The 19,770-nt window shown below is 43.0% G+C and overlaps 1 protein-coding gene across 1 annotated transcript in view; it reads left to right on the plus strand.

The window, feature by feature from the left end:
* LOC116938549 (growth factor receptor-bound protein 14-like) overlaps positions 1-19,770 on the plus strand; it is a 142,527-nt gene that overhangs the window by 7,993 nt on the left and 114,764 nt on the right. The window contains exon 2 of the mRNA XM_032945773.2: positions 19,346-19,448. Within this exon, the coding sequence (XP_032801664.2) occupies positions 19,368-19,448 (81 nt within the window). The 5' untranslated portion in view covers positions 19,346-19,367. The remainder of the gene's footprint in view (positions 1-19,345; positions 19,449-19,770) is intronic.

Raw genomic sequence — 19,770 nt, forward strand, 5'->3', positions numbered from 1 at the left:
CTGTTATATAATATAGTGTGTGTATGGGTGGAAATGTACGTGTTGCGTGCTATGCACACACATCAGTTTAACAATGTTTTTTTGGCAAGTTTTCAATCGTTCTTCATAACTTGATAATGGAGCTCCATAACAAAACTGACAAACTGTAGTAGCTGCTGATTGCATAAAATACTTAGGGCTCAGTTTTCTTTCTCGAGCGTAGTTTTATTTTTTTTAAAATCAGCATTTCTCGCCAGCCAAGAAAACACACAATGGGGGATGTCTAAAAAAGACTTGCACCATTTCACCTGTTGCGCCAGAGAGCTTGCGAGTCCAGTGTGCTCACCATTACACAAAGGCAGCCTCCCTCCACAGTGTACATTCGTACCGATTTAAAACATTTCATGTGAGATATCAATCTCCTTGTGTTTCCAACCAAGACCAAAGAAGAACAAGACCATAGTGTTTAGAAACACGATTACACAAGAACCAATTTCATAGTGCATTAACCCTCATAAGGTTGGTAATATGCTTTTGCACAAGAGGTGTGCTTTGTATAAATAGAATATATAATACTAATTTAACCCTTTGTTAATGCAATGCTGAACGAAGACCTCCACACACCGTGTGGTCATAGAGATTGCATTAACATACTTCACCATGATGGTCAGTGTAGGTTAATAATAAGGGAAGGAAGCCCATGACCGGTCTAGATAGACATTTTTCACTGATGTTAGCCATGGCTGGGAATCGAACGCGGGTCACTCGATTCGTAGCACAGTGCGCGAACCACAGGGCCGTTGCTCCAGCTGATCGTATAAATACTTAATAAATACTCTATACTCTTTGGTTCTTTCGCTAAAGTCACGTAGGTAGAAATGAAATAAAACAAATCACGACGTTTCCATCGCAACACAAGCAATCTTCATCAGGTGGAACAACCACAGCAAGAAAAATGCTGAAGTAGGCGAGGGAGCTGCCGTGGCTAGAGGTTATATAGGTAAGAAAAGGGGGAGGAGCCAGGGGGGGGAGAGAGAGAGCTGCCGTGGCAAGAGGTTATATAGGTAAGAAAGGGGGGAGGAGCCAGGGGGGAGAGAGAGCTGCCGTGGCAAGAGGTTATATAGGTAAGAAAGGGGGGAGGAGCCAGGGGGGAGAGAGAGCTGCCATGGCAAGAGGTTATATAGGTAATAAAAGGGGGAGGAGCCAGGGGGGAGAGAGAGAGAGCTGCCGTGGCAAGAGGTTATATAGGTAAGAAAAGGGGGAGGAGCCAGGGGGGGGAGAGAGAGCTGCCGTGGCAAGAGGTTATATAGGTAAGAAAGGGGGGAGGAGCCAGGGGGGAGAGAGAGCTGCCATGGCAAGAGGTTATATAGGTAAGAAAGGGGGGAGGAGCCAGGGGGGGAGAGAGAGAGCTGCCATGGCAAGAGGTTATATAGGTAAGAAAGGGGGGAGGAGCCAGGGGGGAGAGAGAGAGAGCTGCCATGGCAAGAGGTTATACAGGTAAGAAAAGGGGGAGGAGCCAGGGGGGAGAGAGAGAGCTGCCATGGCAAGAGGTTATATAGGTAAGAAAGGGGGGAGGAGCCAGGGGGGAGAGAGAGAGAGCTGCCGTGGCAAGAGGTTATATAGGTAAGAAAAGGGGGAGGAGCCAGGGGGGAGAGAGAGAGGGGGGGAGGGGAAGGTGGGCTGGGTGAGCGCTAGGGGGAGAAGTGAGACTGGAGGGGGGGGAGTGGGCGGGGATAAAAAATAAATGTACAAAGTAGTAGTTGAGTAAGAGATTCCATTGGGCAAACAGATGAATAACATTTAGTTTGATAGCAATGCATTTCCAATGCACTTACAAAGACCCATAGTGCTCGACTCACAATCAGAATATTAAGTTGTTCAAATCCCAGTCCAGGTACAACTTGGCCAATTGTCATCTGTACATAGTTGATGGAATGAGTGCCACTTTGTGAGACGTCAACAGTGGTCACCCAGTTGAGAGACAGCCATGGGAATGTGGAATTTCAATCATGGGCTTAGGGAGATGAGTGCTGCCCTATTTCCTGTTTAAGCAGGGAGACAACAATTAAAACATTGAGTATATGTTCAGTAGCTTTTGCTTAAGGGGTTGTTTGGTTTTCACAGAACATGATAAAATGTATATTTAGGCACTAAGACAAAGATAACCTCTTTGACCTGGATGGATTATTGCGATATGTGCTCTCAGCAAATATCTGTTAAAGCTATCTTGGCATACGAGAGGTGATGAGGCCAACAGCACATCCGCATGGCCACCTGTGTCTCTCCAGTGCTAATGTTGACAAATCACCAAAGCATGGTATGTTGCATGCACATCGAGCAGACTGAGACCAGTTGTGCACAGCATTCGCCCTTGATTTCCATGGCCAGGAATGAAACCAAGGTCACCGAGAATGTAATGTTCTCACCTCGTCACCAAGGTAAGGCCCACAGAGGTAAACAGCCATTTTTTCAGAAGTGAGCTGGCCACAAAATGATGGCTCAAAAAGTGGATTATTATGTATACATTAATAGCAGCAAAATACTCTAAATGCATGTTTCTAAATGGGTCACGTGGATTTTCCTCCAGTGGATCTGGAGGAAAATCCACGTGACCACAGGGAGAACATGCAAACTCTAAATTAACAGGCTTCAGCGTTGGAGTCGAACCCACGAACTCCTGTATACCAGGCGAGGGAGTTAACATCTTGCCACCTAGTGCATATGCATGAGCATATATACTCGCCACGTAACAATGGATGGAAACATTGATTACATTTAATTATGGATTGAGACAAAGAGAAACTGCAATCAACTTCCTGCTGCCTCCTGAAGGCAGGAAACCCCCTACAAGCCACACCCAGTGCGGCGCGGATGATGATAACGATGATGTAAACAAACGCGTGCTCATCACCTCCCATGCAGTGGCACACGTGTGGACAGAGGTGAGACATTTTTCCAACTATTTTTGTATTAGTCGAGTAATCGAACCGATGATCGACTGCGTAGTCCATGAGTTAAACAATAAGATGACTCAGCTTTGGAGATGAAAAGAGGGCAAAACAAAGCCTTGATGAATGGAAACCAGTTGTGCATGCAACTGTTGGATCAGACCTTAATCTACGCGACTTAGAGGTATGGGTCACTGTGGAACGATACAACGGAGCTGCTCAATTCGCTTGCATTCGTTTGCTGTAGTTGTTTCCAACATAAACAGTGCAGTGCAATAAAACGGTCTGCCCAAATATTTTCGCCAAACAGAACTTTTAAAATGTCTCAGAGAATAAAGTGGTGACTCACGTTTTACAATCCAGAATAAGCAAGATGTGCATGATTTAGCAATAATGCTCAGTACAATAAATAATGCTCGGCTTTGAAAACAATGACTGTACTGTATATGGTTAAGTAATAAACGATGGACAAATGTGAGGTTGTTGGTGGAACATTCATGGATATGTAATAATCATAAATGTTTAGCTTTATATTTTGCGTCATTCATGCAAACTGAATTTCGCGCAATCTGCATCTCGCGATCACTGTGGAACTACAGACAAGCAGGAAGGCAGCCAAGTGGCCAACGGCCGCCAACAATTACCCAAGCTCTGCGGTTCTTTTTTTATTGAGATGTTTTGAGCCATTGAATTTGTTTATACATAATAGATTGTATGCATTTTTCAGTATTAAATTGTGTTGACTTGATTATAGCCATTCAGGAACCTCTGAATGGATCAATACTATGGCCAGATGTTGCACATTTCAACCAAATTTGCCCTTGAATATATCCCTGCTTACATGAACGGAACACAGGGACACTGTCGTAGTGTAATTGAAACAAGTTAAACTAGCAACCCAAAAGTGGTCTAAAGGTTAGCACACTGGACTTGCAAATAGAGGTTGCCGGTTTGATCTCCAGGCATGGCAGTTTAAATAAATCCCCCTGCATACTGTCCACCCAACAGTTCTGGTAAAGTGGGGAAAAGTGTGGATACTTCTGCCTCCGCCAAGGAGTCTGACAAGCATGTAAGAGTAGGTCAATTACAGTAAAGAGGAGTTCTCTAGAGGGGCTCTGTATAGCTCCCTTGTGAATCAGTGGTGTGAGTAAGAAATTGCAGGACTGCACTTTCACCTTTTACCAGGATTTAATTTCTAAAACAAATTTGGTCAGAAGCAGAGCGGATGGGAGCGGCCTCTTCTGTTTTATTAAGGACACTCCGGGGTCACAATTCAAACACACAGGGACGCTCTATTTCCTGCATTGGGGAAGAACCCCTTTCACGCAATTTCGAGTCGTGTTGGAGGACATGGCGTGTTCTTTTGTTGTTGCAGATGAGCAGTTAAACAAAATATCGTATGAACAATCGGACCTGGTACCTTAACATTTGGACTTTGCAAAATCTAGAATTAAAACTAATTTCTTTAAAGCGTATTTTTGTGTTTAGTTTGTTTTCCTTGCCCCGCACCTCCGATTAGCAGGGTTGGCTACGTATGGTGCCAAAGAAGTTCTAAATACAGTACATACATTATCACGTTCTTATTTGCATTGGAATTGAGGTAGATAATGTAATAAATCTTTAGTTAATAACTAGAAGTGGTAGATGAAGTGAGGGGGGCGGGTGATGGAAAAGGAGATTTAGCATTTCTTGGGATTGTTAGTGGGTCACCATCTCATTTATTTGGAACACTTAAGCCTTGTTTCCATGGGTATGCAGTTGTGTTCTAACCTGCGTTAAATGTGGGCCAAAGGCAAGCCAGCTCATTGCCCCTGCGTCAGCCTCCAAACACCTGATTGCACTTCATAGCCTCAACACAACCAGTCTCTCTGTAAATGCATTATGATATATCAGCCGTGACGTGTCCACTGGTGGATGGAGCCCCACGCAGGCTGGCTCCATTCTCTCACGGTCCTGCCTGCGCACGATCTGGCACCATCGCTCCGTCTTCACGGTGGTCGTGCTATTATATTCCGTTGAGAATGTATACAACGCAAACCGACGGCGGTACACAAAGGGGCAAAAGGGGACGAACGGGTGGAGGTGGAGCAGCTGTTAGTGAGGGAGGTGACGGAACGGACGGAGGGACGGTGGCTGGGAAACGAGTTGTTATGTTGCAGGGGTAGGGAAGGAGGAATAAGGTGGAGTGTGATGGTGATTGAGGGTGACAGATGGGTGCAACGTGAATGAGAGGCAGCGGGGTATGAGGCACATGCGTGAAGTGATAAGATAGGTATTTCTTGCTGTGGTTTTCACACCTGATGATGATTGCTTGTGTTGCAGTCGAAACGTCGTGAGAATTTTATTGTTTTATATTTTCATTATTTTATTGTTTCCCTTCTACGTGACTTTACCGAAAGAACCAAGAATAAGATAGGTATTGTTGGTGGACATGGATGAGGGTAAGTGAAGGGTGATAGGTAGAATGTCTCATGCATTATACCCTCCTTTGGATGCCATTCAGTCACCGGTCTTGTCCAACAGCCACGGTCCCTTTTAGCGATGTGTCCTGCCCAAGCCCACTTGGCTTCCTTGACAGCAGCCAATATGAAGTTTGTGTGTATTTGTGTTTGATCCCAGAAGCTTGAATTAAATTCTCAACATGCACCACCAAGTCGTGCTTCTTTGCGTAATTTTCCGCAAACATTTTCTGTCTTTCTGATCAGTACGTCATGGCTGTGAATATGCGCGGATTGAAAACATTATTCTTTAAGCGACAGATTTGAATCCCTAGAGAAGGAAGTGATGATATATGATGTCACCACTTTACAGCATGAGTTAGCTAGCATTGTCATAGAAGGTTCACTGAAAAGTGGGGGCAAAGTGATAAAAAAACAGATATCAGTTATATGATACCACAAACATCGTAATGAAAAGGACATATAAGAAAGGGATAAAACATACCAAACAAAAATAGAACTTAAAGAATGTTATTCAACCATCAAGAAAGGAATTAGAAGACAAATCAGATAACATAACTAAAGTGAATGAAGTGTAATGCACATTGCACAGTTCTGTGATCAATCCTTGTGTTGAAGAGAGACACATTTGACATTCTGAGGTTTGCCTCGAAATGAAATTGATTGACCTTGATACACTTTCTCCATACAGTCTTTTTCATGTCCATTTCATTTACATTTTACAACAGAGAATGCAGTGTATGCTAATTTTGTACCAAATTAAGCCCATCCGCCATGCACCATTATTTAAAGGTGTCATGTTCTTTGTCTTTTGGTGAAAATCAATGATCTGTCACTTGTGAAAGCATCTAAAAAAATATGAATAATGTCTGGCCTCTATATAAAATGAATGTTGCCTTGGAATTACAGTGTTTTTGAGTTCATGAGTGTTAATTGTATTTACCTATGTAACTTCATCTAAATTTTCCACCATTACCGACCCCAGCACATGGCTGGACACCTGTGCTTATATATGCTTATATATGGTTCATCGCGTTCCCTCTAGCATACATCAAATGTCTATATCTACAGCTTGTAATAGTTATCACGTTGGGTAACAGGTGACCTGAACTATGTTTCGTACGTTTGTGCATCCCTTTGAATGGACAAGGTGACGTAAAGGCTCACCTGACGCCACTCACCGGTTTACACAACACGGTGCGGAGAGAAAAAGGCCACCGAGAATCAACGGCTCTCTTGCAACGCCTATCCATTGTGTTATTTTGAAACGGAGCTTGCATCACGTTCTGGGCTTGTGGGTCCTACCTTGGTTGGTGAGGCAGTGAGCCCAATCCCCCCCTACCCCCTAAACCCAGGAGTTTTGAGTCTCTGGAACTTTTGCCCGTGGAGTTTCTGCGCCCCCTTCCAATGTTGCGGTTAGTTGAGTGGATAAAATGGGCTGAGGTTGATAAACCGAATTATTAAGATCAGAGTAAAACAATATTAATATGAACTTAATTTGTACAACCGACATATCATAAAGCTTCCAAAACTACACCTCATCCATTGAAATTGGTGGAGCGGTCTAGGAAGAAGTTCAGCATGCATATATAGGAGGAGTTATCTTGACAAAGATACAAGCGTAGTACAAATTAGCCACTTATTAATAGGATTCTGGATTACATGTAAATGTGACTACGTGGAAACATGTGTTTGTTCCATGACCCAGATTAATCCTTGACCTCGACTAAAAGTGTATCTGGACTAATCCACGTCTGACAGTTGTCCAATGGCAGTGTGCGTTGCGTGACTCCCCAGTTTCCACACAAGAACGATACTATCGGTTTAATGGGAAAAACGTGAGCGAGGCACCCTGGACTCCAACATACAACGTAACTTAGGGGTCTTAAAGTAAGATAAATGGTGATCGTTATGAATGTTATCTTATCGTTAGATATGTACAGTCCAAGACAAACTTCCGAAAAATAGACCGCTCAGGACTATGCAAACCGTTTGTTCATTTCGACACATACACTGCAATATTTGATGTTGGGGTTGATGGAAGTTAATGTTTTTCACAATGGCAGGTAAAATATTTCCTTTAAGCATGGCAGGTTTTTGTTTATTTAAGAAATCCATTTGTAAATCAAATAAAGTAATGGGTATGGGTTAACATTAAATATTTACAGTGGTGGGTGTTGGGATGTGTGACCACGTGGAAACTGTGCTGAATAATGGTTATGTCAGGAACCCTGCTCTATATATAGCTGATTTACAGCAGCTGTCACTTGGCCTCGTGTCCCCTGTGGGTAAGGAAAAAGGTATGTCTAAGATCGTATTTGAAATACCCACTAACATTTTTCCAAATACCTCTTTTTTTAACCACTTTCTTTTTTAAGCACGTGGTTTTACAGAAAAAAACTCCTCTTATCCGCAAACTGCAGCTCCTATTATCTATGGATTGCTGTAGGGTGCGTTAAATCGATTTATCTGGGGCCCTATTCTTCCCATGATCCTCGGTATATTTTTGTCCCGCGTTGCAGAATGGCTTTCTATTGTCCTATATTTTTTCATTGATAAGTGGCGTCATGCAGCAAATTCAACCAATTGTCCACGGGTTATACACAATTTCCTTCCGTGGATAAGCAAAGTCAGTTATGCCGATGACATCACGGAGAATAGGATCCATGATGCTCGTCCCATGCATGGTCGCAGATAAGGGCTCTGCTGTATCTGAAGTACTTGAAAGGTTTTCACATATACCGTTTAACATACAATGAAAAAAATCCTTCACCAAAACTAGATTTCCACCTTCCATGAATGATGAATAGGCGTTCGAATCGGTGGAAACTGATGCGGGGCTCACACTATCAATTCACTCTGCTTGGGAATCCGCTTTGATTGTGAGTGGCTGCCCAGACTCGACCTTGGCTCTGAACCCCTGACCCCTGAGCCACCCGGCCACCTTTAATACAAAGTAATTTTTACATAACTTAATTTATTACAATTTACAACTCTTATTACAATATACAGTACTGTATACCTTACATAGACATTTTTATTTTGTAAGTATGGCAGGGAGAGGGATTAACGAACGAAGTTGGCAAGTAAATAGTAATACCAAGTGGTGTAATGTTTTTTCCGCCCCCCCCCCCCCCCCCCATTGAAACTTTTTAAAATGTCTGTCTGCTGAAGCAGCATATGGAATTGCACGTTTATTTTTTAATGCTTCGTGTGTTATTTTACACTGATTGCTTTGCTTTTTGTTTTGGGGCAAATGTCTGCCTTGTTCCTTTGCTTAGGGACGATGACGTGGCCCAGCGGTAGCGCTCTTCGCAGACGTTCACGGTTCTAATCCAGCGGCCGCCCTGGTTATTACTGCGGGTGCATTGACCATAACATTGTTTGCTTCAAAGTGGACGTCAATAGATCGTCCCGTGACGTCAATTGTAAGAGTAGGTCACTGTGTGCCGGCTTCATGGTCCAAATTTTTAAAATTACCCGCAATTACAAAATTGGGATTATACGTTGCGATCACCGCCCCCTACTGCAGAAACTGGGCAGTGCCCTCCTATAAAATAGTCATGAGACTCAGTGAGGCTTTCTTGAGTAAACAAGTTCAGTGATAATAATAATGCTATTTCCTGGTAATTACACTCGTACCCGATGAAAGTCTACTTAATGACTGCATTACTCTATCACGTCTCTGTTACGAGCAACATTATTTACTCAGCTGAATCACATGCATTAGCTTCTCAAACGTTTAATTCAGTATTTCTTGTATAACAAGTTAAAATACACTAAATACACTTGTTTTACCCATGCTGCATTGTTAATATGCTTTCTATACTGATTCAGTAACACACTTTTTTTATTCGACTTTAGACATTTTTTAAATTAATATTTACAGTACATTGTCAGCCCACTGTGGGATGAAGACCTTCCAACGAGGGGATGTTTGGCCTTGGCCATACTGGTTGGCAAAGGGTAGTGAAGGGGTGGGGGAGCAAGACTTTTTCAAATATGACTTCGCCACTGATGTTAGCCGTGCCTGAGAATCAAGCTCAGGTAGCCAGGTTTATAGCGCCAGTGAACTCACCATTGCACCACCACCTCCCACCTTGCCTTTATATACGTGCCTTCTTGTTCTAGCAACAGTATGAGAGCTGTGTGTGTCATTTGGAAGAGCTGGAACGAGGGCTGTTCAGGGAGAAGGCCAGAGCACATTTAGCTCTATATTCATGTTCACACAGCAAAAACGGCATCATAATTTCCTCTTCCATAGCTAAGGCAAATCTAGTGTACAGCATTCTGAAACTAAACGTATATGCAATAATTGACAGCTCTTTGCTTGATGATGGCCTACTCACACAGTGTGTCGCTCATTGCTTTTCTTTTACCATACTTCACCACGCTGGTGAGTGCATGTTGGTGAACAAATTGGCTGTAGCCGGGAAACCAACTCGGGTCACCGGGTTCATAACGCGGTGCGCTTCCCACCATTGTCCCTCGAATACACTCTGAAACATTCCAGTGCAACGTTGAGATAAGGACCATGAGGCTAAGCCCTCAACTCCCATGCAGTTAAACTCAAACACTGTAGTTAATGGAATCTATTTTTCAGAGGAATGTAATCAAAATGAACTTCAGATAGATTTGGTTGGGATCCAAAAGTCATTGGTTGCCAGTTTTGTAACCTTTTTGAAAAGAAGATAATTTGAACTGTTAAAACCTTGGACAAAAAAAGAGTTGAATGACACATGTAACCAAAGAGAAAATCCAATTACAATACCTAAAAGTACATCGCATTGCACGTCCACAACTAAACTGCGTTTCTATCAATTATGTCATGGGGAGTGCACATCAGGCAGATTACATTTATAATAATGAACTGTTGATCTTCCTGACCAGGCCTTTTTGGACAGCTAATAAAGATCCAAAGATCTGGATTCAACACACTGTCTTCATACATTTTATCCTGTCAAGGAAGAATCAATTGCAGTACCGTAAATTTTAGCAGCAGCCTCTGCATTTGTGTCCACCGATCTCACTGAATGGAATTTGGTTGCTCAAGGTAATGGTCATCTGCTACGTTAAGCGATGCTGCTGTGGTGCAATGCTTTTTCTGATAAACGTAACTGACTGAATACATTTCCATCCCTCTCAGATGATACCCAACTTCCCTTAGATGGTAAATGTATGTAGAGCTTCTTTTGCACCGTACATAGCCAACCGTGCTAACTGGAGGTGCGGGAGAAGGACAGTGATCTTCCTGTCCCTTATCACCACTGCGTGGTGACAAGAAAGACGATAATGAAATTGGCTCCAAACTTGACAGTGATCGATCACCCCTCGTTTGGGGGGGGGGGGGGCAGGTGGTACAGGATGTGAACCAATTCTCCAGCTTTTCCCAAATATTACTCTCTTTAAAGAGGTGCTTGTTAGCTCATCTCGTTGATAACTTAGCTGTACTGAAATTGGCTGAAACAAAATTGGGAATTCTGTCAGGCCGAATACTTACTTCCCACTCAGATTCGGAAAATATGGGCAGGCAAGATTGCTGGATGTAGTGAACGTTAAATGGGTACAGTCGTTAATCTGTCTTCGGCGGGTTTTGTTGCACGTGGATGCTTGGCTGGATATTAATGGACAGTCGTTTTCTTGTCGGTGGCGAGTTTTCACAAATGAAACATACACATTTGAAATCATGTGGATGTTAAGCTCATGGCAGGATGTTTTTTTAAATTTTCAAATAATGTATTTGGTCTTATTACATGTGGAGTGTTCTCAACAACAATGTAAATGCACATGGTAGAAGTGGGGGGGGGGGGGGGGGGTAACGCAATATCGTGGTAGAGCCCGGAACAAAGCAACTAGGGCCTAGCACCAGTGAGCCCCAGGTACAGCTGGGACAGCCAGGGCAGTGACAGTGAATCCCAGGTAGGGCCAGGGTAGCAACGGTGAATCACAGGTACAGCCAGGGTAGCAACAGTGAATCCTAGGTACAGCCAGAGTAGCAACAGTGAATCACAGGTACAGCCAGAGTATCAACAGTGAATCCTAGGTACAGCCAGAGTAGCAGCAATGACTGACAGGTACAGCCAGAGTATCAACAGTGAATCCTAGGTACAGCCAGAGTAGCAACAGTGAATGACAGGTACAGCCAGAGTATCAACAGTGAATCCTAGGTACAGCCAGAGTAGCAACAGTGAATCCTAGGTACAGCCAGGGTAGCAACAGTGAATCCCAGGTACAGCCAGGGTAGCAACAGTGAATCACAGGTACAGCCTGGTTAGCAACAATGAATTCTAGGTACAGCAAGGGCAGGGACAGTGAATCCTAGATACAGCCAGGGTAGCGACGATGAATCCCAGGGCATCCCCTACTATTCTGCGGCATGTGCACTGTCTTCCCCTGCCCAAGTGCAGCGATCAGTCGGAGGTGGAGTGATGAGATCAGTCCATGTGCAAGAGTGATGTAGATTGTGCCATCGTTGGACCATGAGGGATGGCCACTTCGTCGGAGGCCTTCATCCAGCAGTGGATAGACAATGGCTTATGATAATTTTGACAGAGGAAGGCGATAAAGGTGACATTTTTACCACTGCTGTGGTAGCCATCACTGCTCATGAGTGCCACAGAACACAAGACTGCACGATTAGCACGGTTGGCTACATGCGATGCGGTGCGAAAGAAGTTCAACATACATACAAACATTTAAAGTCTACTACACAACGACAGCACTTCCTGTTACTCTACTTTTTAGTGGATTCAAAGAATTCGGTGGCAAATTCATCCCGTCCATGTTTTTTCTACAATTAAGTACAAGGATAAGAGGAGTACTTTTGTGGAGAATAGAGAATATAAGAGTAGTATTTGGGTCTTTCGGTAAAGCCACGTAGATAGAAAAAAATCTAATTCACGACGTTTCGATCGCAACACAAGCAATCGTCAGTGAATCCCCCTCTCTGTTTCACCTGAAGACAATTGCTTGTGTTGCGATCGAAAGGTCGTGATTTTGATTTTATTATTTTTTCTATCTACGTGACTTTATCGAAAGACCCAAAGAATATGAATTCCTGCAGTCAGGAAAGCTTTAAGTCAAAATATAAGAATAGGTTTTCCCATTTTTCCTGGCAACAAAACAGGTGTTAAGGAATCATGTCAGCATTAACCACAGATACTTGTGGTGAAAATACAAACAAAAAACATGCTCTGATAGTATATGCATTGTCTTTGAAACTGATTGGTCCACACCAGAGACAGCTTTCTTTAGAGCCTCATCTCAAACAGTGTTAGACCAGAGGATGCCAAAAGGCCAGAAAAAAGTGGAAAACCTACTCTTATATTTTGACACTGGCAAAAGGAGGTCCCGTGATGGAACAGCGAACTAATTTGTATCCACAAATTTGCACATCCACCAAAAAGCTCCGTTAACTTCAATGCGCACGAGAGGAATTTTACCTCGTAAAGAGTGGTAAGTAACCCAATGGCCCTTCTTCAGAGCAGAGCGGAGGGGTTAGCCAGTGCGGTGGCGTGGCTTGTGCTCGCATGACATTGTTAACTTCTGCCTGACCCCCCCGGGGCTTCAATGTTATGATCTGCACGACGATTCTTCATGCTTCTGTGAAGTTATGTTGATAGAACGCATTGTTTGATGTTAAATATGAGAGTGTCTGTTTTTGAATGCCGTTGAAAGCCGTATTGACTCATCGCCCCTTGCTCCCCCGGATTCACTACCAATTCGTACCATGTGCTTTAGAAACATAATTGATGACATCACTGTTGCCATAAAACGATAAAATAGAGGCCCTAACATGGGTTAACTCGAACCACGTGTCACGTTGAGAAGCTCTTGCGTTGCATAATGATGCTGTGTTGTGTTTCTCCCGGGTAAAGTCTCGTAAATCGAATGACCTTCAGCCGTGATTGATCTACTGCTGGATGAAAGCCTCCCCAGCTATCGCAATCTCTCACGATCCCAACACAGGATTCTGGGACTTGAAAATCGCTCCAAAACAAGTAACAGAAGTCCCAATTGATCGTGTTCTCAGATAAAAATTGCCTGAAAACACTGCGATAAAAAGCTCTACAAGCAAGCGATCCGACACGTGGCATAGGTGACAGCTCCAATATCTCTCCCCACCACCGCGGCAGCTTCTGTTGGATCAACTCTCTTACCAAGACCGGCCAATGTCACATCCCCCATTAGTCAATCTCCTTCGCTAGCCATCTCGACTTGAGAGCTCCGCTAAGATGGATCCTCTCGGGGCCATAGAAAGTCAAGTCAAAGCGTCTCACTGCTCGAATGACTTTAATTAGGTGTACTCATCGACACTTTGCGGTTCTGAGCCCGTGGTGAAAAATCCACATTTCTATGGCTAGGACCACCATACTTTCAATAAAACAGACACTGCTGACCACTGATGGACAAAATGTATCAATTTGATTCCAAACTGAGATGCCAAGCTCTCTTACCACAACACCTTGATCGGGAAACAGATGTGTTGTTGCCGGTAAAGGTTTTCATCGCTGTTGGGGGTTTGTTTTCTACTGCACACTGAACTAAAGTTCAGATAAGAATGAAAACACGACAACTAGTGTTTTAAAATTCTCTTTTCCAAATATCAATACAAATCTGAAATAGAGTCGAAATATATTTTAATTTAGTGAGAGGAAAGTACTCCATTGAAACATATAAGAGCCCATTCTTGTTCACTTTATATCTAATTTAAGCTGTAAAAAGAAAATTAATCACAAAATAACAATTGAATTACGTTGCAGAACATTCACCAGATAATATTTTTTTCTTGCACAACAGCATTACTAACTGGTCACATATCGAAAACATTCTGGAAGCAGTTATGGCCATTTCAGAGAAAGTGTTTTTTGTTTGTGCTGTCGAGGGATTTCCTTGCTGTCTGTACCGAGTGAGGCTTCCAGTACTCTGCGTGAGAATAAGGCGCGTGCATTCATGAGCATTATTTTTGGAATGGTCACATGCCTGACCTGTTCCACCAACACCCATCCTACCACATCACACTCCCTGACACAGCTTGCGGCGGGAGAGGCTCGTGTAAAGTTACAAGCTGAAAATACCGCGTAATGATGGCGCGTGTATTGCTCTCATGCTGCATTGCAGCAGTGTAGTAAACATTAAAAACAAATAGCACAGGAGTAAAAAATGTTGATCTTAGAGTCTCATTCTACCGGGGTAAGATATCTATGACACATTATCGCATAACCGTACTGTAGCTTAGGTTGATGTCACTTAGTGCAGGTGGTCGTGAGTGCTGTGATATCATGTTATTCCATTGGGAATTAATTTCAGTACATTACTGTATGTTGACAGTGATATAAAATGTAGTATTACTGGAATGCCATTGTCGGTTCACATGCCTCTGCCCTGCTTGATAGTATACTCACTAGCTCATGCTGATATACAGTGCAATGAAAACATAGTCTTAGGATGCTTCTAGAAGAGGCCACTATTGTAGTCAATGCATAACGTGGGTAGGGTTGAGTTTCTTGCAATGGGAGAAACTATTTCCCGTGATTATTTTGAATCCTCATCAAATCCGGCTGATTTGGTACCACTATATTAACGAGGCTCACCCTCGTGACTATAGCTGGTACTATCTGTATCTGTCACTTCCTTTTGTAACACATATCCTCGTCTGTTTATATACTTGTACAACAATAATAATAATCCTAATTCCGATTTGAAGTTTCAATAACTTTAATTTTGAGTGTTAGAAGTATATATTTGTCCAAGCAAACTTTTGTTCTTGTAAACATATTTATCATTGCTTATTTTTGTGCACTTTCTTTGGTTGTTTTTTCCCCCTCCCAATTTCTATTTGGTTACTATACTCTGCTTTCTACTCTATTCACTTCTTTACTTTATCCATTTTATTTTATTTATTTTATCCTTTTTCAGACCTAGGACACTTGGTCTGTTGAGCTCTGGTTACCTAAACGTGCGTTTACTTGTACATGCTGCAGCAACAATAATAAATTAACTTGCCGGGTAATTTTACTTTCTAGGAAAACATCATTTTAGGAGTGTCACCTGCAGCAGAACATGGTTACCTTTAAGACAATGATGTATTGCGTACTCACTCATCCGCGCGAGGCACACTGCGGTCCCATTTACATACAAGGTGCTGCACGTGTGATCCTCGCCAAAAACGTACAATAGTCAACCATAGTAGGTAACCCATCATCTTCGTCATCAGTTATCAACTGCAGCCTTTCAGCATTTCATTCTAGATATGTTGTTCTATCCAGCACCTTTGTTCTCGACGATACAAGTGATTAAATGCACGGTAGGCTACGCGAACGAAGTTCAACATACACACAATGCAGGTGACCTACATGATCATAACACCTGGGAAACCATTCAAGAAGGGATGTTAAACAAAAGATGGTGCAGCGTTTGTATTAAATTAATCATCATCATTTTGAACCGTGGTTTATCTGCCGAATGATGAACGCCTCTCTGACACCATCTCTTATGAGCCTGTGATGCCTTAATTCATTGTCCTCTTGCACATGAACTGGGAAATAATTTGTCATGCGTCAAATGACTTGTTTTCCTATCGATCTGTGTAAAACTCCTCCACTCTTTGTAATTCTCTATCCTGCATTATATGTTTTACTTGCCCCACAAAGAATTAACATTTGTGATTTGCATGCATCCTTACTGCTTGCAATCTTCCATTGTTTACCATAAGGGGCCGTCCATAAATGACGTCACGCGATTTTGGACGATTTTTGACCCCCCCCCCTCGTCATACGGCGTCACAAAAAATCAGACCCCCCCCCCTCAAATGTGACGTCACAAAGCTCTGCCCCCCCCCCCCCCAATAAATAAAACATGCTTCAAATCGCTTTAAACTATTATCATTGTAGTGCGTATTTAATGTGGCGCTGCACTCTGATGTTGTAGGAGTGTTATAACAATTAGTTTTATAACAATTCTATATTTATTTAAAGTTGCGCATTTTGATGTGACGTCACATTTCTCAACCCCCCCCTCCCCTCGTCACACATCGTCACAAATGTCTGACCCCCCCGCCCCTAGGTGCGTGACGTCATTTATGGACGGCCCTTAACATATTATGACATCTTCAATCACTTTGGAGGTTTTGTTCTCTTGATTGATTAATTATTACTAGACGCTACTGTCCTGTATTAGTAATAGCAATTACAAATGTACGTGACAGAGAAATGTATATGTACGTGGCACAGAACGAAAGGTTAAATATCGGTAAAACCAATTCTGAATTGTGAAAGTCGGGTGCGGCTTACGGTAAATAATTCAATTACCCTATACAGTACTGGATTGTAATTCTATTTTGGGCCACACTATTGCATCGGTATTGGGACATTATGGTATTTCTCACTTCATTTCAATAAGCTCAAAAATAGATCCTAAAGCGATGTTCTTTTTGTTTTGTCTGCGCAAAGTCTGCCTTTAGGTATTATGAAACTATCAAGTTATCAGAAAAGTATAGGGCACGTTGCAAAGATGTAACCGATGTGCTGGGAAGTGTAAAGGCGCGGTAGCGAGTGCGCATACGCACGCGGGTTCGTGTTAAGAACACATCTTCGGTTCTGCGTTCAGCGTGTGGATATTAAACCGCGCTGCATTTGTACTCCTTGAATAAGCGCAGTATCATTACCGTCCTCTGTAACTCTCAGTCGCGATTCGAGGTTCTTCCAGCGTGATCTCTCAACGGTTCTCTCTGGGTACTGGGGGAGCCGCTTGTCGTGCCAGGTATATATATAAATGTCACAAACAACGCAAGTCAGGGTCACGCTCAGCGGGGTGCGACGGAGTGCATCAGCATCGACCGACATCACGGCGCAATAACGAGGCGATTGTGCCCGACGGCGATACGATCGATAGAGCCCTCGATAAGATCGCACCAACATCGCAGAGCGCGTCCAAGCCCCAAAGACTTAAGCCGCTTTCATTTTAAATAAAACTGCTGTGCATTTTACAGCGTTTCATCGCTTGTAGTTTCGACGTGAAAAATGTTACTTGACCTGCGAAAGTTTCACGAGCGCATATGCATCAGGCGTACACGCCTTTAACGCACGTTGCGTTATGTAATTTCCGGCGTGATACCGTCTCCTCCGAGTTTAACATCACGCCGTGCAGACGTTGTGAATTTGTTTTGGCGATGTAAAAAAAAAGGGGGGCTTGTTTGGATTGAAAACTTTTAGATTACCCGTACATTTTTTTATTTCATGAAAATGTTGGAAGCCTATGGTCACACACAAAGTCCGAGAGCACTGTATGTATACGTTCTTGATCAATAAAGAATGGAGGAAATAGTAAATTTAAGACGTTTTATTTATTTGTCTTCAGTGCCGACTTTGAGCCTATGGCATTTGATATGGGAACAAGTGTAAGTCGATCATCGTTTTCCCCCGTGACCTAGCAGTCTTATTATTTTTCGTCATGTCTCCTGTCCAACCTATATGGTCGTTTCCCAATGGTCTCCACAGGGCACTGCTTCCGGTGTTGGTATTGCCAAATCTTGAGGAGTACAGTGGTGCTGCAGGGTATCTCAGGAGATGATCCATGGTTTGCTTCTCCTGACAAGCACGCTAGTCGGTTGTGTAGAAGTCCCCCCCCCCCGCTATGATTTACACGCGAGACTTGCTTCTGCCGAAACTCACTCCTAGTCTATTTAGGCTCCGCCACGTGAGACGTGGAATCGGGAGCCAGATGCGAGCTCCTCACTGAATGTGATTCCTCGCCGGCTCCATTCAGCAGCTTTGTCGCTTGATTTTTCCCATTCTTTTTGCCAGAGGGAAGTTCTGGCAGATTCCGGTGATGTGGTCAGTGGAACGGTGTCTTGGTGCTCGGTGGCCGTGATCTTTGAGCTCTTGGGGGACTGTGAGCGAGGGTAACGGAAGGGTCATTTTGGATCAGGTGCTGCCAAGTCATCCCTGCCACTCTCTTTGTAAACAGAGCCGTGCCCTATTATTGCATTGTTGTGAAACCTCTAATCCCACTTAAACGTGCGGTTGAAACTCTGCACATTAAAGTGGTAAATGTGGAACACTTCTGGTGGAACTGGGAGATAAATAATGTGTCGTGTTAAAGTTTCTGTTCACGTTATTGAATGAAAAACTTCTACCAATAATACAGCAATCTGTATTATTGGTACATAATACAGCAATCTATAATACCTTACTATGTACGATTATTGCAGTCCTGGATTATTTAACGTACCGGGGTGACACAGTTGGTTATGAAGATTGATATTAACCTGATGAGTTAGATTCTGGACGCAATTATCATTTGTGACGAATGATATCTAAACCGGTCGTGCACTCCCCATTGCACTGCCCACGACCTCCTCACTGACCTGCACTATAGCAGCGTGGTGAAGTATGGTCAAGCAACCCACATGACTGACACGGCGTGGGCAGGTCTTCATCCAGCAGTGAATTAATAAAAGACTGAACATCACTCTTATCACATTGTAAAAGTCATTCACCTTCGAAAAAATATATTGTGACCTTTATTTTACATGAAGGCAAACTATATTTGTCATTATTCCTTAATTTTTCGTTACCAGCAACTACCAGAATTAGTAAAGGGAAAAAACAACAATGACATTAATGAAGTTTAACATCCTCGTACTGTTTGGATAACAATGTTCTTAGTTGGAACACTACAGTCTACATGTACATGTAGACTGTAGTCTACATGTACATGTAGACTGTAGTGTTCCATTTGCTATAAGGTTTTATTTGCATTAATTGGCCATGTGTGTTCATAAAGTACACTAATTGCTACCCGGGCACGTAACCGCTCCCTAATGACCCCTAGTGGTCACAATATTACGTATGAAATGTTGACCGCTGTTAATGGACATTCCAGGTGGGAGGGATTGGGGTGGGAGCAAAAAGTATTGGGGTGACATATTGTACCGCTGTGCTGTCTGTGTTTCCTTAGAGGTATTTGAGGTGGTGTCAGCATGGAAATCTCGCCCACGTACGATAAAGTGACCGAGAAAGTGCAGCCGGGAAAGGTTGCTCTGCCAAGGCCCTACTGCAAGGTAGGCACTCCCATAGTGTGTGCATGTTGAACTTATTCCGGGCACCATACGTAGCCAGCCGTGATAATCGGAGGTGCAATGCATCCCAAGTAACAATGCACTGCGACTTTTTCCGTTAAACAGGTTCTGTCATTTATTATTTCACGAGTAACTATTTATACATTTTATAACAATTGCACAGTTTGTTGAGTCAATGCTAAAACAAAACTTAACTTACTAAAATTAAGCGATGGTTATTGTGTTTGAAAAACTGCAATTCGATACTGCATGTATGATTCCTGAAGTATATGACAATCTGACTCCTTTAATTACGCATATGTGT

The sequence above is a fragment of the Petromyzon marinus genome, chromosome 4 (genome assembly GCF_048934315.1).
Source record: "Petromyzon marinus isolate PM22_M1 ecotype Great Lakes invasive population chromosome 4, UKy_Petmar_22M1.pri1.0, whole genome shotgun sequence".
Taxonomy (NCBI): Eukaryota; Metazoa; Chordata; class Hyperoartia; order Petromyzontiformes; family Petromyzontidae; genus Petromyzon; species Petromyzon marinus.